General features: G+C 39.6%; 1 protein-coding gene across 3 annotated transcripts in view; it reads left to right on the top strand.

Annotated features, from left to right (window-relative positions):
• Positions 1–18,881, top strand: part of KCMF1 (potassium channel modulatory factor 1) — a 72,441-nt gene that overhangs the window by 42,773 nt on the left and 10,787 nt on the right. For all 3 annotated transcript variants that reach the window (XM_037159680.2, XM_053664547.1, XM_053664546.1), the window contains 2 exons: positions 1,098–1,265; positions 4,473–4,612. In XM_037159680.2, the coding sequence (XP_037015575.1) occupies positions 1,098–1,265; positions 4,473–4,612 (308 nt within the window). The remainder of the gene's footprint in view (positions 1–1,097; positions 1,266–4,472; positions 4,613–18,881) is intronic.

Raw genomic sequence — 18,881 nt, 5'->3', positions numbered from 1 at the left:
CAAACCTGAGTAAAGACCCAAAATACATCTAATACGAAACACTGAAATAAACAGGAGCTGTACAGACATTTGAGAAAGATGGATAAAAACAAGTATGATCATCTTTCCCAACCTACTGATCTCAGTTCAGGTTGGTGGTGGTTGGAGTCTCTCCCAGCACCTCAGGATACAAGGTGGGAGCGGAGCCCAGACAGAACCCCTTTCCATTGCAGAGCCACTCACACCCACACTCATCTCAGACTGGGTCAGCGTGGACACACCAGCTCCCCTCATGTGCAGGTCTTCAGGATGTGGGATGAAACCGGAGTCCTCAGAGAAAACCCACGTGGACGTAACCAGAAGGTGGCAGCCACTCCACACAGGCAGTGGCCCCCGCCCAGAATCGATTTTGTTTTCTTTCGGGAGTGTTAGAATGACATGGCATTATTCAAGGACCTGACAAATTAGGGTCTCAGCTCTATGAGGAATTGCCTGCTAGACACTCTACCGTGAGTAGATCTTGGGCTTTGCTTCCTGTTTTTCATCTTACAATGCTGTGGAAATCTAAGCTCAGATTTTTACTTGCTTTGGCAAATAAATGCCCACCTGTCCACTTGAGTGATTCCAGTTACCGTTTCCTCTTTCACTTGGTTTTTACCCTCTTGCTAACTCATCAAAGCATTTTTTTCAGTTGAGGTAACATTGGTTTATAACCTCTAAGTTTTAGACGTGCAAAATTATAATTTGATATTTGTGTACACTGTAGCACTCTCATCACCAAAAGTCTACCTTCCATCTGTCACCATATATTTGACCCCATTTACCCATTTCACCCCCTTCCCACCTCCTTTCCCTCTGATAACCACCCATCTGTTGTTGTGTCTGTGAGTTCAGTTTTTAACATTTTATCAAACATTTTAAGTATTTTCATTAACTGTAAATCAGGGTAACAAAATGACCATATTGTTGGATATTCCTATATCATTTTACTATGTTGTTTCTAGTCATTTTGGAAAGCTAATATGGGATTAAATGAGCAGCTTAAAATTTCGTAAACATGAAATGGAGAATAGCCTTTTACAGCTACTAATTAATAATATTTCTTTTTTTTTTTACAGGTGTCAGCTGTGATGCATGTTTAAAAGGAAATTTCCGAGGTCGCAGATATAAGTGTTTAATTTGCTACGATTACGATCTTTGTGCGTCTTGTTATGAAAGTGGTGCAACAACAACAAGGCATACAACTGACCACCCAATGCAGTGTATATTAACAAGGGTAGATTTTGGTACGTATTTCATAAAGTTTTAGTGGGTTATTATCATTGAAAGTCTTGTGCGTATGTGTGTGAAGAAGTAAAGGCAGAATGTTCTGATACTATATCCCCTCTAGTGTGCATGAGGCTCCAAATTTATTAAAAATAACATGAATTCTACTTTGATAAATTCTGAGTAGTTCTTTCTCCTACTCATAGTTTACTCATTTATGAAAGCCATTCATATATAAATCTATATATGAAATCTATGTAACTGATAAGATATGAAAGGGAAGAGTGCCTCAGTAAAAGGAGTGAAATTAAACTGACGGTTCTTGCTAATAGTACACGAGCGTTCTTGCTCTAGTTATCAGGAAGCAGATTATTTCTACAGTTGATGAGAAGAAAATATTGTCAGCCATAAGAAAATGTTTCATTGATATAATCTCTTACACAGTCAGCACTTGTTATTATCTGTCTTAATGTTTATTATAGTCGCCCTAGTGGGTGTGAAGTGGTGGTATTTCATGTGGTTTTAATTTGCATTTCTCTGATGGCCAATGTTCACTATCTTGTGCTGAAAAGATGTATAAGCCACTTGTACATCTATCTACTTTGGAGAAATGTTTATTCAGATCCTTTGCAAAGTTTTAAATTGGGGAATATATCTCTTTATTACTGAGCTTTAATAGCTCATTGTATATTCTGTATACAAATCCCTTATCAGGTGGATGACTTGCAGAAGTTTTCTCCCATTCCATGGGTTGCCTTTACACTTTCTTGATGGTGTGTTTTGAAGCACACAAATTTTAATTTTGATGATGTCCAGTTTATGTGTTTTTTCCCTTATGGTGTGCTTTTGGTATCACATCTAGGAAACCTATGGCCTAATTCAAGATGGCAAAGATTTAAAACTATGTTTTCTTCTAAGTTTTATGTTTTTAGCTTTTACATTTAGATTTCTCATCACTTTGATTTAATTTTTGTATATGGAATGAGGTAGAGGTTCAACTCTAATCTTCTGCATGTAGATTTTCAATTGTTCCAGTGTCACTTTTTGAAAAGACAGTTCTTTACCCAATGAATTGTTTTGGCATTCTTGTTGAAAACCAGTTAGCCAGAGGAAGGAGAAAAATAGGGTAATGTTGGTCAGAGAGTACAGAGTTTTGTTATGTAAGATGAGTAAGTTCTAATGCACAGCATGGTGACCGTAGTTAACAATATTATGTTCTGTGTCAACACACACACACACACACAATAGTAACTGTATAGAGGTGGTGGGTATGTTAATTAGTTTGAATGTGATAGTCTTTCCACAGTGTATACATATATTAAAACACCAAGTTGTACACTATTAGTATATACAATTTTCATATGTCAAAGTTATCTCAATAATGCTGCTAAAAAAAGTCAGTCATATATGCGAGTGTCTATTTCTGGACTCTCAAGCTACTTCATTGATTTATATGTCTGTCTTCATGCCAGTACCACCCTGTCTTGGTAACTATGGCTTTGTAGTAAGCTTCGAAATGGAGAAGTGTGAATCTTCCAGCCTTGTTCTTTTACAAGATTATTTTGGGTATTCTAGATCCCTGAGTTTCTGTGTGAATTTTTGGATCAGTTTGTCAAATTTCTGCAAATAAGCCATTGGGATTTTGATAGGGATTGTTTTGAATCTGAACAGATCACTTTGGAGAGTAGCAATATTAAAAATCTGTCAGTCCATGAACATGGGATATCTTTCTGTTCATTTAGGTCAATTTTTTTCAACAATGTTTTCTAGTTATTAGAGAATACGTTTTATACTTCTTTCACTAAATATATTTCTAAGTATTTTACTCTTTTTGCTATATTGTAAGTGAATTTTTAAAATTTTATTTTTGTAGTATTTGCTGAAAGTATGTAGAAAAACAACTGGTTTTTGTATATCGGATTTGTATCCTGTGGCCTTACTGATCTCTTTTAGTCCTTCTAATAGTTTTTTAGTGGATTCCGTAGGATTTTCTGTATATATGTCATGTCATCTGCTAATAGAGGTAGTTTTACTTTGTTCTTTCCATCTCGATTGCTCGCATTTTATTTTCTTGCCTAATTACTTTGGTTAGATCCTACAGTAAAACACTGAAATTTGTTCTACTGTGTTTCATTTCTATGATTTCTGTTTCATATAAACATATGAAATATAGAGTGGATATTCTTGTCTTGTTTCTGGTCTTAGAGGGAAAGGATCCAGTCTTTCACCAGTATGATGTTATCTGTGACTTTTTTGTAGATGCCCTTTAACAGGTGAAGAAGTTCTGTTATTCTTTATATTATCCCCACATACCCAAATGCACCTGGCAAGTCTTACGAACAATATATATGTAGCAGATACATATTTTTAAGATAGTCTAAATCTCCCTAAAAATGAATGTGAACAAATTATGTAGTGAACACTTCCTTCCCTTTTCTTGTCTTACAAAAATGATCATACCCTCTTAAATTTAAGCATTTTTTCATGTTAAGTAATGAGGTAGTTCTTTGTATTGAAGCAACATAACCTACTAAATATAATACTTTTTATTACATTTTTTGTGTACTACTAATGGAGGAAAACAGAGTTATTCCTTGAGATGTACTAGTGAGGCAAACTGATTATTCCCAGACTCTCCCTAATTGGTTGGCTCTTCGCTAACCAAGTTGAGCAGTGTGTGCTGCTGCGGTAATGCTGTGTTCAGTCAAGTTAGCACTACAAGAACTGAATGCCGGGGATCCTTCTTGCTGTAAGAATGCTATATGTTCTACAAACAAAACTGCACCTGGGAGTTGACATATCAGTGGTGGTTGTTAGTTCTTGTGTTTTTGTATATGATGTACCCTGCTGAATTCTTTGTGTTGACATTGGTATTGCCACAGTGTACATAGAGGAAAAGTAAACTACAATGAAATTAGAACTGGATGTGAAATGAGAGATGTTTTGACATTAAATGAAGGGATTAAAAGGCTTTTTGCTTCGTTTTTCTCTGAAGGCTGTAATAGCCATATGGAGCAGGAAGTTGGAGGGCTGTCACGGAACCCTCGTGAGAATAAGGGTGCGGCAGATGTGGACAGGGAGGTCTCAGCTCTTGCTGTCAGCGCGGTTGTTGGCGGAGGTTTCAGGCGTGCTTTAAAAAAAGCTTTTGAGCCATATGATTACATCTTTACATATTTAAAAAACTAATAACAGTTATTTCTCAGTTCAATTCTACTTTATTTTTTCAGATTTGTACTATGGTGGGGAAGCGTTCTCTGTAGAGCAGCCACAGTCTTTTACTTGTCCCTATTGTGGAAAAATGGGCTATACGGAGACATCTCTTCAAGAACATGTTACGTCTGAACACGCAGAAACGTCAACAGAAGTGGTAAGTAAAGCAGCCTTGTGTCTAAAATGATGTGATAAAGGACATCACTTCTAACAGTAAATAATACGACCTCACTATCATGTGTCTTCTAAGTTTGCATATTAATTACTAGAGTTAACAGCAGTTTTACACGTCTTGGGAGGCAGCATGTGGGCAAGATAATGAATGCCCCTCATTTGTCTACACTATTCATTTTTGCACTATTACTGCTAAAAAGCAGAGTGTAGAATCTTGACCAAATTCAGAGTTTTCAGTAAACGCATTGTGAAAAGATTCAAAGCACCTCAGCCTGCAGCTGAGCTCTTTTTATAGTATTCCTGCTACCCGCTTAATTTTAGTTTTCTATAAAGAAACCTTCAAAGGAAATTTAAAAATCTTTGGTCACACTCTGGCTGGTGTGCCTCAGTGGGTTGAGTGCCAGCCTGCGAGCCAAAATTTGCTGGTTGGATTCCCAGTCAGGGCATATTCCTGGGCTGTGGGTCAGTTTCTCAGTTGGGGGCATGCAAGAAGCAGTTGATCGATGTTTCTCTCCCTCTTTTTCTCCTTCTCCCTCTCTAAAAAAAACAAGCAAAAAAAATTTTTGGTCACATATTAAGTAGTAATTCATTGTCACATCTCATTGATTTACTTGGTTTTTATCAGATCAGATCTCTTGCTTCATAGTTCAAAGCTCTGAGGTCCCTAGAAGTTCCCTGTACTCTGATCTTTTCCAATGGCTAAAAGCCAAAGACACAGAATAATACACAAAGTCTTGCCCTGGCTGGTGTGGCTTCATGGATCGAGTGCCGGCCTGTGAACCAATTGGTTACCAGTTTGATTCCCAGTCAGGGCACATGCTTGGGTTGCAGGCCAGGTTCCCAAGAGGTGGTATGAAAGAGTCAGCCACGCACTGATGTTTCTCTCCCTGTCTTTCTCCCTTCCCCTCTGTCTAAAAATAAATAAAATCTTTAAACAAATAAATAAAATCTTTTTTTAAGTCTTGCATTGAAAGCTTTTTGGATATTTTGCTTGACATTTGATTTAGCATATATCCAACTTCAAGAAATGATAAAGTGCATTCAGCAGTCCCCTCCCCCCCTTTACCATTGTTAATAATAAAGTAGGAGGTGAGAGCCCTGGCTGGTGTGACTCGGTTAGAGCATCATCTTGTAAACTGAAAGGTCATGGGTGCAATTTCTGGTCAGGCCACATACCTAGGTTGGGGGTTCGGTCCCCAGTTGGGGCACATGTGTGAGGCAGCTAGTCAGTGTTTCTCTCTCACTCCCTTTTCCTCTCCCTAAAATTAGTAAGCATCTCCTCTGGTGAGGATTAAAAGAATAATAAAGAGGTGAAAAATGGAACTGTTGGTATGGAATTTGGAGAATTTGGCATGTGCAGTTGCACACTGCATCAACTAATAAGCCCCTAAATGAACTCAAAACAAATGAACCGAAGGAAACTGAAGAGAAATCAAGTAGCACGTCCAAAGACATACAGCTCGCAGGGGCAGAGCCAAGTGTTGGGACTCAGCCAGAGTCCCTCTGAGTTGCAGGGCTCCACTTAACCACAGTCCTGCTTTGTCTCCACTACAGCTCTGCTGTTACAGCTGTGAATGGTATGGGTTCACTTTCATTCCCAATTACATTGCTGTTTTTGATGCTTAAAGTTGTTAAAGATTTATCAAATAGGTGGTAAATTTACATTATATAGTCCAAAGTTTATTTTCTGAGCCAAATTTTATTGTCTGATGCCTTAGAAATGCTCTCATCATGCGTGTTGGGGAGCCTCAAAACACTGTTTTTACATTCCGCTGGTTTCTTATTTCATTCTTTTTGTTCTGTAAAGGTGACTCCACTTCCTTTTGGTACAGCTCCAGGTACAAGTATGAACAATGCTGACTCAATTGCATCTTCGTTCTAGTTGTGGAAAACTTGGGATAAGTTGTCTTTGATTCAATTCTGTCAAACTTAGGTACTTTATTTACCCAAATACAATAAAGGAAAGGTTTCCCTTATTGTAATCTAGGCATTCTTAAAATCGTTATTACCCAGCAGGCTCTGCTGTACTTTCGTCACCCTACCAGGGCTCAGTTTTTCACATCCAGAATTAGAAAATCCAGGGGAAATTTAAGTCCCATCCTTGAATAAAAAGCTCAATATTAGTTTTTTAGAATAAGAAGTGATCCCCACCAGCCTGGCCTTACTTCTTTTCCTGAAAGTAAATAACAATTTTATACTCCTTTATACCTGGTACATAGTTTGAAAATTAATTACTGACCATCTACAAGTGGTTTTGTGGTCTGGCTCGTACAGTTATGCTCAATTATGGGCCTTCATTAAGTTTCCATGCTTTTGGAATGTAGCTCAAGGCAGTGGCTATACTGTTTTTCATATCGGCATTTGTGGAATATTTTAAGGAATTTCCCCCCTCCTTATCAGCTCTTAGTCTGCATGAGCACTTCATCTGCCTTTGTTCCTCAACCCCCCGTAACATACCCAGACATTTCAAAGTGAAAAATGGTACACAGACAAGAGTCTTTGATATGAAGGTACAGGGTTTTTCTTTGCATCATGTAAGTCACGTCCTAGATCCAGGGCTGGTCCTTCAGAGTAGAAGCCAGTGAGTGCGTCGTACTGAAGGATTGGTGCCTGCGCCATACCAGTTGTTAAATATTTTGAGTGCCTTTATGTATGTGAAGCCTGTTGTCAGCTCTAATATGGTAGTTACATGCAAATGCCCTGGTGATACGACTGTGTGTCCCCTCTTGCCCCACCCCCAGTATTTGGCAAAGTCGGGGTTAATCAAACATTTTTCAGTTTTGGAGTTTGCATGACTCATGTCATTTTGGTGGAGGATTATATTCACATAATAACTGACTGGATCTCCTTTTCTGTTCCTGTTAACATTTTTCTTTCTAAATGCTCAGTTTGCTATTTGGCTTTGCCCTGCGTATGTCCTCAAGACCATCACCTTATACCCGCCAATAGGATTTAAGGGTCTCACTCCTCTAACCCGATATATCACCACAGATACTAACTATCACCACCAATAAGGATTTACTGGTACCTGACATGGCCAATAAGAAAGCCTACTGAAGGTTAATTTTGAAAACAGCCTTGTAGTCCTTGACTATATTTTTGTTTCCCTTTTCAGCTAGGAATTGTAAGGCCCCAACCTGAAGATTTGCCTCCTTTCTTAAGATTAATGTAAGATTACTTCAGAGGTTTTTAATTTTGAGCGTATGGAAGACCCTTCAAAACCAGACTATGAAAAATAACATCTGATATAGAATGCATAGTGAAGGCAATTACTAGTTAAAATTTAAAAAGCAGATTTGGTGTAGTTTCGGGAGTCTTTATGTAAATACCAAATATAAACAATGCGATTTTGAAATTAGGTATACGTTTTTAAAAACCCTGCTAGTTATCATGAGATTTAGTAGATTGGGACAACCAACTGGATTCTGACTGTGGAAAGAATTAAGAGGACCCCGACTGGGATGGCTCAGTGGGTTGGGCATCATCTCGCAAACCCAAAGGTTGTCAGGTTCGGTTCTGGGTCAGGGCACAATGCCGGGGCCCTGGGTGGGGACATGAGAGGCAGCTGATGGACGTTTCTCTTCCTCTCTCTCCCTCCCTTTCCCTCTCTTAAAAATAAATGGAAATAAGTAAAATAAAAATTCTAAGAATTAAGAGGGCTTTAAGTAGCACTGTATGTAATTATTAGAACCCATCAACCTGGGATTGCAGAGAAGAGGAATCATTCATTTAGGATATGCTTGGATTGTGAAAGAAACGTGGTAGAAAAACTCTTCTTTGAACATAAAAAGGTAGTAAGACTGACTCCTGAAAATTTTCTTAAGTCTTACATTTGAGCTGACTCATACTGCAGCTAATTAGAAAGCCTTCAGGGATTTTTGTTTCTGTTTTTAAATGGAACGTGCCACCCCGGCTGGTGTGGCTGTGTGGATTGAGCACTGGCCTGCAGATCAAGGGGTCACTGGTTCAATTCCTAGTCAGGGCACCTGCCTGGGTTGTGGGCCAGGTCCCTGATAGGGGGCACACGAGACACAACCACACGTTGATGTTTCTTCCCCTCTCTTTCTCCTACCCTTCTCCTCTGTCTAAAAATAAATAAATAAAATCTTTAAATGGAATATGCCTTTACCTTTAATTAATGATATGTAATTAACCTTTTAGTTCTTTGTTTAGTAAATCTTCTCCAATTTATGTGACGAACATTACGCTTGAAAGGTAGAGCACTTTTGGTTTACCAACATCTTTTCTCACTTCTAGAAATCTATAGTATATTATTTTGTACATAATTACAACAGTCCTTCAATAGTTCACTGCTGGAAACTTCTGCTTTCAACTTTTTACTTGATTTGTTTGCTCTTTGCTTTCGTTCCTCTTGAAAAAAGGGGTTGGCAAGGGGAGTGTCCTTTTTTTATAGAGGCTTCATATGTGTTAGTGATACATTCCCTTTTTAATGAAGATGTGTTTGTAACAAATTAAATTTAATTTTGAAATAGCATGGTAGTATTTCTTCCAATTACACAAATTTGATAAGAAATAAAAATCAAGAAGAGCCCTAGCTGGTGTGGCTCTGTGGATTGAGTAGCTGGCCTGTGAACCAAGGGGTTGCTGGTCGAATTCCCAGTCAGGGTACATGCCTGGGTTGTGGGCTGGGTCCCCAGTAGAGGGTGCACAAGAGGCAGCCATGTGTGGATGTTTCTCTCTTTCTTCCTCCCTTCCCCTGCCTAAAAAATAAATAAATAAATTTGGGGGGAATCAAGGAGAAAAATTATTTTAGAAGTAAGTCTTCCACAATCTGACAGGCAATTTTATTTTGTGGGTTTTTAAAAAAGAATTTTTTAATTTATTTTTAGAGAGAAGGAAGGGAGAAAGAGAGGGAAACATCAATGTGTGGTTGCCTCTCAGAAGCCACCCACCAGGGACCCAGCCCACAACCCAGGCATGTGCTCTGACTGGGAATCGAACCCATGACCCTTTGGTTTGCAGGCCCGCACTCAATCTTCTGAGCTACCCAGCCAGGGCTTATTTTGAATAATAAATCTTACAGAGAAAATGATTGTGTAAAAGGATATATAAATCTTTTTTAAGGATTTATAATAATCAGTTTTAGTAGCTAATGTGTAATATTTAAACAGTTGTCAAGGTGTCAGTTAAAATAAGGAGCCATAGAGGACAGAATAGAAATGATCAACTCATTATGACATTTTGTGTGTAAATAATTAGATTCATTTGATCTAACTTCCCAATACATAGATTTCTTTATTAGGAGCAATAATAGTGGGTTGAGCCACAATTTTTCCAAATCTTTTAACTCTAATCTTGCATACTTCCTTAAATATTATAATTACCTGTTTACCCATATAATCAGGTAGTTAAGAAAGGTTAGCATTTAGCCCTGGCTGGCGTAGCTCAGTGGATTGAGTGCGGGCCTGCAAACTAAAGGATCGCGGTTCGATTCCCAGTCAGGGCACATGCCTGGGTTGCAGGCCAGTTCCCTGCAGGGGACGCACGAGAGGCAACCATACACTGATACGTCCCTCCCTCTCTCCTTCCCTTCCCCTCTAAAGATACATAAATAAAATCTTTAAAAAATGCTTAAATCATAGAAAGTTAATATTAAAAAACAAGGTTAGCATTTAAAAGCCAAATGTACATTAAAAAAATTGTTGCTGCATGTATTCTTCTTTATCAAAGAATGCAGTTGGATTCCATATGCCTTTCTGTGAACTCACAGCAGTACTTTATTTAATAATAGTGGGGAAACGAGACTTGAAAATGCTGTTGCTACAGGCAGAATCATACGCCACTTCTCAACTCCATGTAGCTAGAGGTTGTAGGTTGTGGGGAGTTGGTACTTTAACCATTTGTGCTTTTCATTACTTTTGACTCAGTACACAGAGTAGGTCACTTTTTTCTCTTTAGTATTTGGCTGTCTTTGCATATCCTTTAGTTATCTTGAGCACATTTACTTAGTTAAAATCAGAAAATAGAATTTTGATTTTAAGGGTGACGCAACCATTAGTACCCCAGCAGATTTTTGAGTTCATGTGAGGGAAGAAAATGGTAGGAGGTGCTTTGGATATTTCAGATTTGTTTGAAATAATCCTAGTGTGTGTGTGTGATGATATTTTTAAAGGTACTTCTATAAGAAAACAATTTCCTAAAATGATATGAAAACCAAAAGGGGAATCACTTAGATTATTGTGAAAATAAGGTAATAGTAGCTTTTCTAGGAAGGTGTCTGTGCCTACTGTTGAGAGTATGTTGTTATCTCTGGGCTGGGTTTTCATTATTCTGCATTTCCCTCCCTGTTGAATTAAACTCACGTAGGGCAAGGTCAACAGGCAGTTTTCAGAATGGGAAGAACACTTAATGTGAAACAAAGTCTAGGTAAGAGCAGCAGCAAGTAGCTATTAGAGACATTCATTTTAAATGCCTTTTTTCTTTGCTCACTAGTCCGGTGTCTTCTTTGCCCTGCGAATACTGGTCTGTCTAGTTCAGTGTGCAATCAGCTGATTTCAGGCCAGCGCATAGAACTGTTTTGCAGGGTCTGCAGGAAGATCTGTAGGGAGGGTAGTGTAGATAAAGAAGGACGCTCCTGACCGTAGGCAAACTGTACGGTAGCTCAGGAGTCTGTTACGCACTTTTCAGCCCTCTCTTCTCCCACCACACCCTCTTTTCCCACTGTGCCTCTAATGTCAAAACAAAAACAAAACAAATAAAACTGGTTAAGAAAGTTATTTTAAGATGATAATCTACATATTCAGGCTGAGGTCTTTTTTTTTTTTTTTTAAGAAGAAGCCCTAGCAAAATCAGCCCCACTTGACAAACTTGTTAATGCCCGTGAGAATAACAACATACAGAGTTTCTGTCATCACTAGACTCTAATTTTTAAAAACCTTATAAATAGTATAAACCCACTCACTTAGGTAGAGTTTATCTCTGGTTCTTCACTAAAATTGTTGCTGGCTTTGGGGCCCTGCCTCCACTCCTGTCCCCTTGGTGTCCGTAAGAACCTGAGTTCCTATTGACACCATTACGCATTAAAGAGGTGCCCATTTCCTTTTCTTAAAGTCCACAGACAAAATATCTAGCTTACCCTTGGGATGATAGAAAAAGTAAGGCTTACATTGGATTTTTTTCTTCAACGTGGATATAGGTGCTCATATATGGAGTGGATTGTGGACAAGATAAAGCTCTGACTCTTATTTAAAGTTATTTTGTATTGTGGCTAAATTACGTTATTTCAAGTTTCATGAATCCCAGGATATCAACATACATATATAATTTAAATTTCTAAGAACCATATTTAAAAACAAAGCTTAACTATTTAGGACTTTTTGAAAATTATATTTTATTGATTATGCTATTAGTTATCCTGATATTTCTTCCTTTGCCCTCCTTCACCAGGTACCCCCTTCCCTCCAGCCATCCCCCGCTTAGTTCATGTCTGTGGGTCGTGTGTGTAAGTTCTTTGGCTTCTCCATTTCCCATACTGTTCTTAGCCTCTGCCTGTCTATTTTGTACCTACTGTTTATGCTTCTTATTCCCTGTACATTTCCCCCCCATTCTCTCCCTTCCCCTTCCATCCTGATAACACTCCATGTGATCTCCATTTCTATGATTCTGTTCCTGTTTAGTTGTTTGCTTACTTCGTTTTTGTTTTTTAGATTCAATTGTTGATCGTTGTGAGCTTGTTGCCATTTTAATGTTCATAGTTCTGATCTTCTTTTTCTTAGCTAAGTCCCTGTAACATTCGTATAATAAGGGCTTGGTGATGATGAACTCCTTTAGCTTTACTTGGTCTAGGGGAGCACCATATCTGCCTGCCCTTCCATTCAAAATGATAGCTTTGGTGGGTGGAGTAATCTAGGTTGTAGGTCCTTACTTTTCCTCACTTTGAATACTTCTTAGCAGTCCTATTTAGGACTTTTAAATCAAGTATTAAAATGTAAGGAGAATCAAAACTTGTATATAACAAAAACTACCAAATGTTCTCAATTCTGCTGTCTAGCACCCTGGCTCACGTGGTCTGAAAGGGTGATGTGTCAAAATGGATCAGCCTCATTACAAAGAGCCAGTCTAGCACTTCGGCACCTACTGAATGATGTTGATGAAAAACCAATCTCTGTATAATGCTGCAGTCTAGCTTCAGTTAAAGACAGGTTATATGTAGAGCAGATAGGTACTTTTTAAAAAATGCATTATGCTATAGCAGTGAACAAAATGAGCAAACTTATTAAGCATACTGCCCCTCCCCCCCCCCAAAAAAAAGAACCATGGAAAGAACTTATCATATGGAATTTAACTCTTCCTCTGTTGTTTTTAAAGCTCTACACACCACCCAGAGAGTCACTGCTGTCTGGTGTGGCTATATGAGTTCAAGAAAGAGGCTGGAAGAAACTTGAAATTGCTTTAGACTGGTTAATAAATTGCGTGAAGATGAATGTGTGGTGCTCTTGTTTAAAACATGCTGACTTTCAGGTTTGTGCTTGTTTGTGTGTGGACATAGCCTGTCACAGGGGAAAAGTTGTGCAAGTTAGGCAGTGACTCGGTGTTTATGTGTGAACTTCAGAAGGCTTGCTGTAGACATGGGTCACCACCTGTGTTAAGAATATGCACCGACTGTTGCTTGCTGTGAATCATAAACTGGGACCACATGGGGAAATGAAAACTCTGTTGTGTCTAAGCGTGGGATGTCAGTACGTTGGAAAAGGCTTCCAAAAGGATTGCAGGTAAAAAGCAGGACTGTTGTTGACCTTTAGTGGCAAGGTGAAGCAGAAGGGGAAGACTCAAGCAATAGCAAAGATAGCATTCAAGGACATTTGTGAATAAGGATGAAGGGGAGTAGTAAATAGCAGTAACGGTTGGTGTTTCATACAACAGGGTAAATATTATTTTTCAGTACAATTGTGCATTTGAGCTGTACTTGCCTGATTTATTCAGTTACAAGATAACTGGACCCTTGTCAAAAAATACAGAATTTAAATTCCTAGAATCAGTTTCCAGGTGGAGGCATGCAGAACTATAATTTTAAAATCTTTAGTCAAATTAAGAAAACACTGACTTAGACCAACTCAGTAACCCTTAATGTTGACAAGTTGTCCTAATTTTAAGTTAATGTGTTACATGGGATTTTCTTGTTCAAGTAAATGATATTACTGTATCGTGTGGCAGTAGAAGTATAATAAATACTAATGTTGGTTGACAAACTCATAATTTTAGGGTCAATAGCTTATCCTTTGTGTGGGATTTTCTTGTCCTGTAAAAAGAATTGGACACCACCATGTGGACAGAAAGGCACACTCAAAACTTGTGCCCCTGTATCTGTGCCCCTGAACGTGTCCCCGTCCCACCCTGCCTCCTCCCTGTTTCACCCCCCACTTTGTTCTCACTTCTCTTTCTCCTTGCTTCTCCGCTACTTCTCAAACAGTACAACTTTAGGTCACCAAATTCTTATCTTAAAACATGACTTACTTTTGCTACTACCTAGTGTAAAGCCTAAAAGGTGATCTAGGCATCTGGTCCCATCCACAGTGGAGCTTAGTTTTCCTTTCGAAAGTCCTCATCTTAGTCAACTTCATTTGGCCCCAGTGTGCTGACGTCTTGCACTTGGTTGTAATGTGGTCTCTTAATTTTTCCATGTGCACTGTGAACCCAGATGATCCTCCTGCTCCAGTAACTCCTTATGTTGGTAGTTAATTCTTTATCCCTGGTGATTATAGGAGTTTATTTGTTTTGTGTTACTTCTCTCTGAATGAAGCACTTCTGAACACTTTACTCTTGCCATCTTAGCACAGTTACTGTAATGAAATCTAAAGACATTGAGTTACAGAACTGAAACGAATATACAATGTTAAAGATCTTGATTGTCTTTCTATTTTACATTCTCATCTCAAAGGTGCTTTTCTAGTTTGTAGGAGATTTTCAATCTTAGAACATTGTTGCCCTGGCTACTGTGGCTCAGTGAACTGCACGTCAGCCTGTGAACCAAAAGGTCACTGGTTCAATTCCCAGTCAGGGCACATGCCTGGGTTGCAGGCCAGATTCCCCAGTTGCAAGAGGTAACCAATCAGTTGCCTCAAACATGGATGTTTCGCTCCCTCTCTTTTTTCCTCCCTTACCCTCTCAAAAAAAGAAGAAAAGAACATTCTTAGTATTGCACATTTGGTGTCTGTACTTTCCCACTCTGTCCTCCTTCCAAGAATGCATATTCTGGAGGAGAATTTTCTCATCTAATGTTTACATATATCTTCAACGTACTGAACCTTCTGCAGCTGTCTTTTCATAATTCAAATTGTACATAGATTTTACCCAAAGACCAATCTTAAAAAATGAAGGTGCTTTTTTCTTTTTGGTGTTTTTTTTTTCTCTTTGGATAAAAATCTTATACACACAGTCTTATGATACTATAATAATACTCTATACATAGTCCAGCACCTACTAACTGTTGCAAAATGCTGAGTCTCAAAATATCTATGTTGGTTTGCTTGTTTTATTTTTAAACAACTGGAGGTTGTTTATCCAAACCTTGTTGGTCTCTATGCTTTAACAAGCCTGGTCGTGGTTCCCAGACAAGAAGCAAATCACACTGTCCTGCATTTCTCAGAGGGGTTACAATCTAGTTAAGGAAGACAAATACATGGAAAGTAGAACAAGTGTATCAAACACTGTTGCTCAGTGTCACCACGCAGGAATGGCACAGACAGTAAAACCTAAACTCCTAGTAAAGGGACAGTTGATTCTTTTTGCTTTGTAAACTTGCGAACAGAAACAATCAATATTCTCTCTGACCAAAAAAAGTGCCGGACCACCTTTCTAGCACCTTCAAAGAAAAGCACAAGTATGTCTGTCTACTTCTCTTTGCCTCACAGGCACATCCTATTGTGACCTCCCTACATTTTCCCCCACAGTCACGTTTAAACATTATTTCTCAAACCTTTCTCAAAAGGTTTTCTTTCATTTATTTGTTTGTTTGCTTATTTTTAGAGCAAGGGGAAGGAAAGGAGAAAGGGAGAGAAACATTGATTGGTTGCCTCTTGCATGCTCCGCAACTGGGGACGTGGCCCAAGGTCCAGGCATGTGCCTTGATAGAATCAAACCAGAGGCCTGTCAGTTTGCAGGATGATGCCCAGCCCACTGAGCCACACCAATAGAGGCTTAGGTTTCCTTGAGGCTTTTTCTCAGTCCTGTGGCAGATAATCAGGACAGCTGGCTGCTTAGGCATTAGAAGAAGTGGGATCACAACAGAGTCAAATTCTCAGGGGACTTCTGCTTTCCAGAAATCGGAGTTGTTTATTTTCCGCTCTCTATCCCCTCGATGCCTTCCCAAGTCTCCCCTTTCCCTGCCTCCTCATCGCCAGTGCTCCTCTCCCGCGCTGCCGTACGGGCAATAAGGTCACCATCGATTGCCCACAGTTTTCTCCAAGTTCAAGAATTTAAGCACAGGACACATGTGTTGGCAAGGTGAATCACATGTCCTATCCTTAACTCTTTTTTCCCTAGAGAAGCACAAGCCTGAAACTTTAACTGTACGTTTCCCGAGGGCTCCCTTTGATCATGCTCCTGTGCTTCAGTCTTGTGTTCTTAGCTGTGGGTTGTGTGTTTTTTTTTAAGATTTTTTATTTATTTATCTTTAGAGGGGAAGGGAAAGAGAGAGGGAGAGAAATATCAATGTATGGTTGCCTCTCGTGTGTCTGCTGTTGGGAACTGGCCTGCAGCCCAGGCATGTGCCCTGACTGAGAATCGAACTGCGATACTCTGGTTTACAGGCCCGCGCTCAATTCACTGAGCTACAACCAGCCAGGGCTTAGGTGTGTTCTTTAAGACTGAAGTTCTTCATAGTTCAAGGCTTAGCTACCATTCTTAGATTATCATCTGTCCATTTGGACCTCTGGAAGAGTGGGGGCCTTTCCACTGACAGTTTCTCGTCATTTTCGTCCTCACCCTCTCCTGCCTCCTCTCACCACTTCTGTTGAAACTGCTCATTTCCAGCCTGTCAGGCCTCCTTTGCCTCCCTGTACACCATTTTATTCCTACTTCCTCTTATCCCTTGCTCCAAGGTCCATGGGGATATTGGTCTTCTAATCCCTGACCTTGCCCTGATCTCAAGCTTTTGTCCCACCCATCGTCATTTCTCCTTGAAAGTCCAGTTCATGAAGTTACAGACATATTTGCATATGATCAGCAGTCATTGTCCGTCTTACCATATCACATTTAAAATATATAAGTAAGAGCTTTGCTGTCTTATTCTTCTATTGGCCCTCAAGTTTAGCTTACTTTGGAAAAACTTACGTCTCAGTCTTTATCATTCAAGAGTGGACTTAGGCATAATGTGCACTGAATAGCATATTTTAATTTTTTTTATGGAAACTATTCTACTAGACTATGTGAATGAATTGGAACACTGCAAAGAGGCTTTGTCGGAGCTCACGTTTGAACTCTCTGTCCGGACTGTGTGTCTGGCTCCAAGATGCGTTTTCATTGTGAGTGACAGCACTGGTGGGCTGTAGTTCTTTCTTTAAATTCTATTTTATTGATTATGCTCTTACAGTTGTCCCAATTTTCCCCATTTGCCTCCTCCACCCAGAAACTCCCTACTCTCTCACAGACAGTTCTCTCACTCTTGTCCATGTCCATGGGCCATGCATGTAAATTCTTTGGGCACTATATTTCCTGTGCTGTCCTTTGTATCCCCATGACTATTCTGTAACAACCAATTTGAACATCTTAATCCCTTTGCCTTTTTTTGCCCATCCCCCATCCCCCAAATCACATAAACCCCCCCCTTCAGATCTGGCAACCATCAATATGTTCTCTGTATCTATGATTTTGTTTCTGTTCTACATGTTCATTTATTTTGTTTTTTAGATTCAGTTATTGATATGTATTACCATTTTATTTTTCATATTTTTTTATCTTCTCAGAGAAGACCCTTTAACATTTCATATAACACTGGTTTGGTGGTGATGAACTCCTTTAGCTTTTACTTGTCTGGGAGGCTCTTATCTGTCCTTTGATTCTAAATGATAACTTTGCTGAGTAATCTTGGTTGTAGGTCCTTGATTTTTTTTTTTTCTTTAAGGAAAGGGGAGAGGGAGAGAAACATCAATGTATGGTTGCCTTTTATGCATTCCCTGCTGGGAACTGGCCTGCAGGGAACCGGCCTGCAACCCAGGCATGTGCCCTGACTGGGCATCGAACCGCGATCGTGTGGTTCGCAGGCCCATGCTCAATCCACTGAGCCACACCAGCCAGGGCTGTAGGTCCTTGATTTTTATTGCTTTGAATATTTCTTGTTAATCCCTTCTAGCCTTTTGAGAAATCAGTTGATAGTCTTATGATATCTCCCTTGTAAGTAACTAACTGTTTTTCTCTTGCTGCTTTTACGATTCTGTGTCTTTAACCTTTGGCATTTTAATTATAATGTGTCTGGTGTAGGCCTTTTTGGGTTCATCTTTTTGGGGACTCTCTGTGCTTCCTGGACTTGTATGTCTATTTCCTTCACCAAATTAGGAAAGTTTTCTGTAATTATTTTTTCAAATAGGTTTTCAATTTCTTGGTCTCTCTCTCTTCTAATAGCCCCATGATGCAAATGCTTGAAGTTGTCCCAGAGGCTCCTTACACTGTTCTCATTTTTCTTTAATATTCTTTTTTCTTCTTGCCGTTCTGATTGGGTGTTTTTTGTCCTTATATTCTAAACCACTATGTTGAATCTTGGCTCCATCCACCCTACTGTTGATTCCCTGTAAATTGTTATGCATTTCAGTTAGTGTATCCTTCATTTCTGACTGGTTCTTAAAAAAGGAACAGTGGCCTTGCCCGCAGTTCTGTTGGGGAGAGTATTGTCCCCCTGATGCCAGACACTCCAGTTCTTCCCCATATGCCTCTGGTGCCTTTGAAGCTGCTGCCCCAGTGCTGGAGCTCGGGGGAAATGGGTCTGAGTAAGTTCGTGCATTGGCCCTTTAAGAGGAGCTGCCAGTAAATCCAGCAGTTTCTGTGTTCCACAGCTTCAATCCCCATTGGTTTATGCAGCCAGTTGTGGGGACTTACCTTCCTGGCACTGGAACCCTGGGCTGGGGGGCCTGGTCTGTGGGACTGGAGCCCCTCGCTCCTGAGATGTCCCTTCCAGTGTTGACCCACAGCATGTGGTGGTGGGACCAGCCCACTCCTCAACTTTCCCTCCTGCCAGTCTCAATGCAATTTCTGCTTCAGTTTCGTATTTGTAAGACTTCCATTCATCTCGATTTCTGGCG

Source organism: Artibeus jamaicensis, unplaced genomic scaffold, assembly GCF_021234435.1.
Source record: "Artibeus jamaicensis isolate MK-2021 breed Jamaican fruit bat unplaced genomic scaffold, CSHL_Jam_final contig_384, whole genome shotgun sequence".
Taxonomy (NCBI): Eukaryota; Metazoa; Chordata; class Mammalia; order Chiroptera; family Phyllostomidae; genus Artibeus; species Artibeus jamaicensis.
Note: the sequence above shows the minus strand (reverse complement) of the source record. Positions and strands in the feature narration are given on the sequence as shown.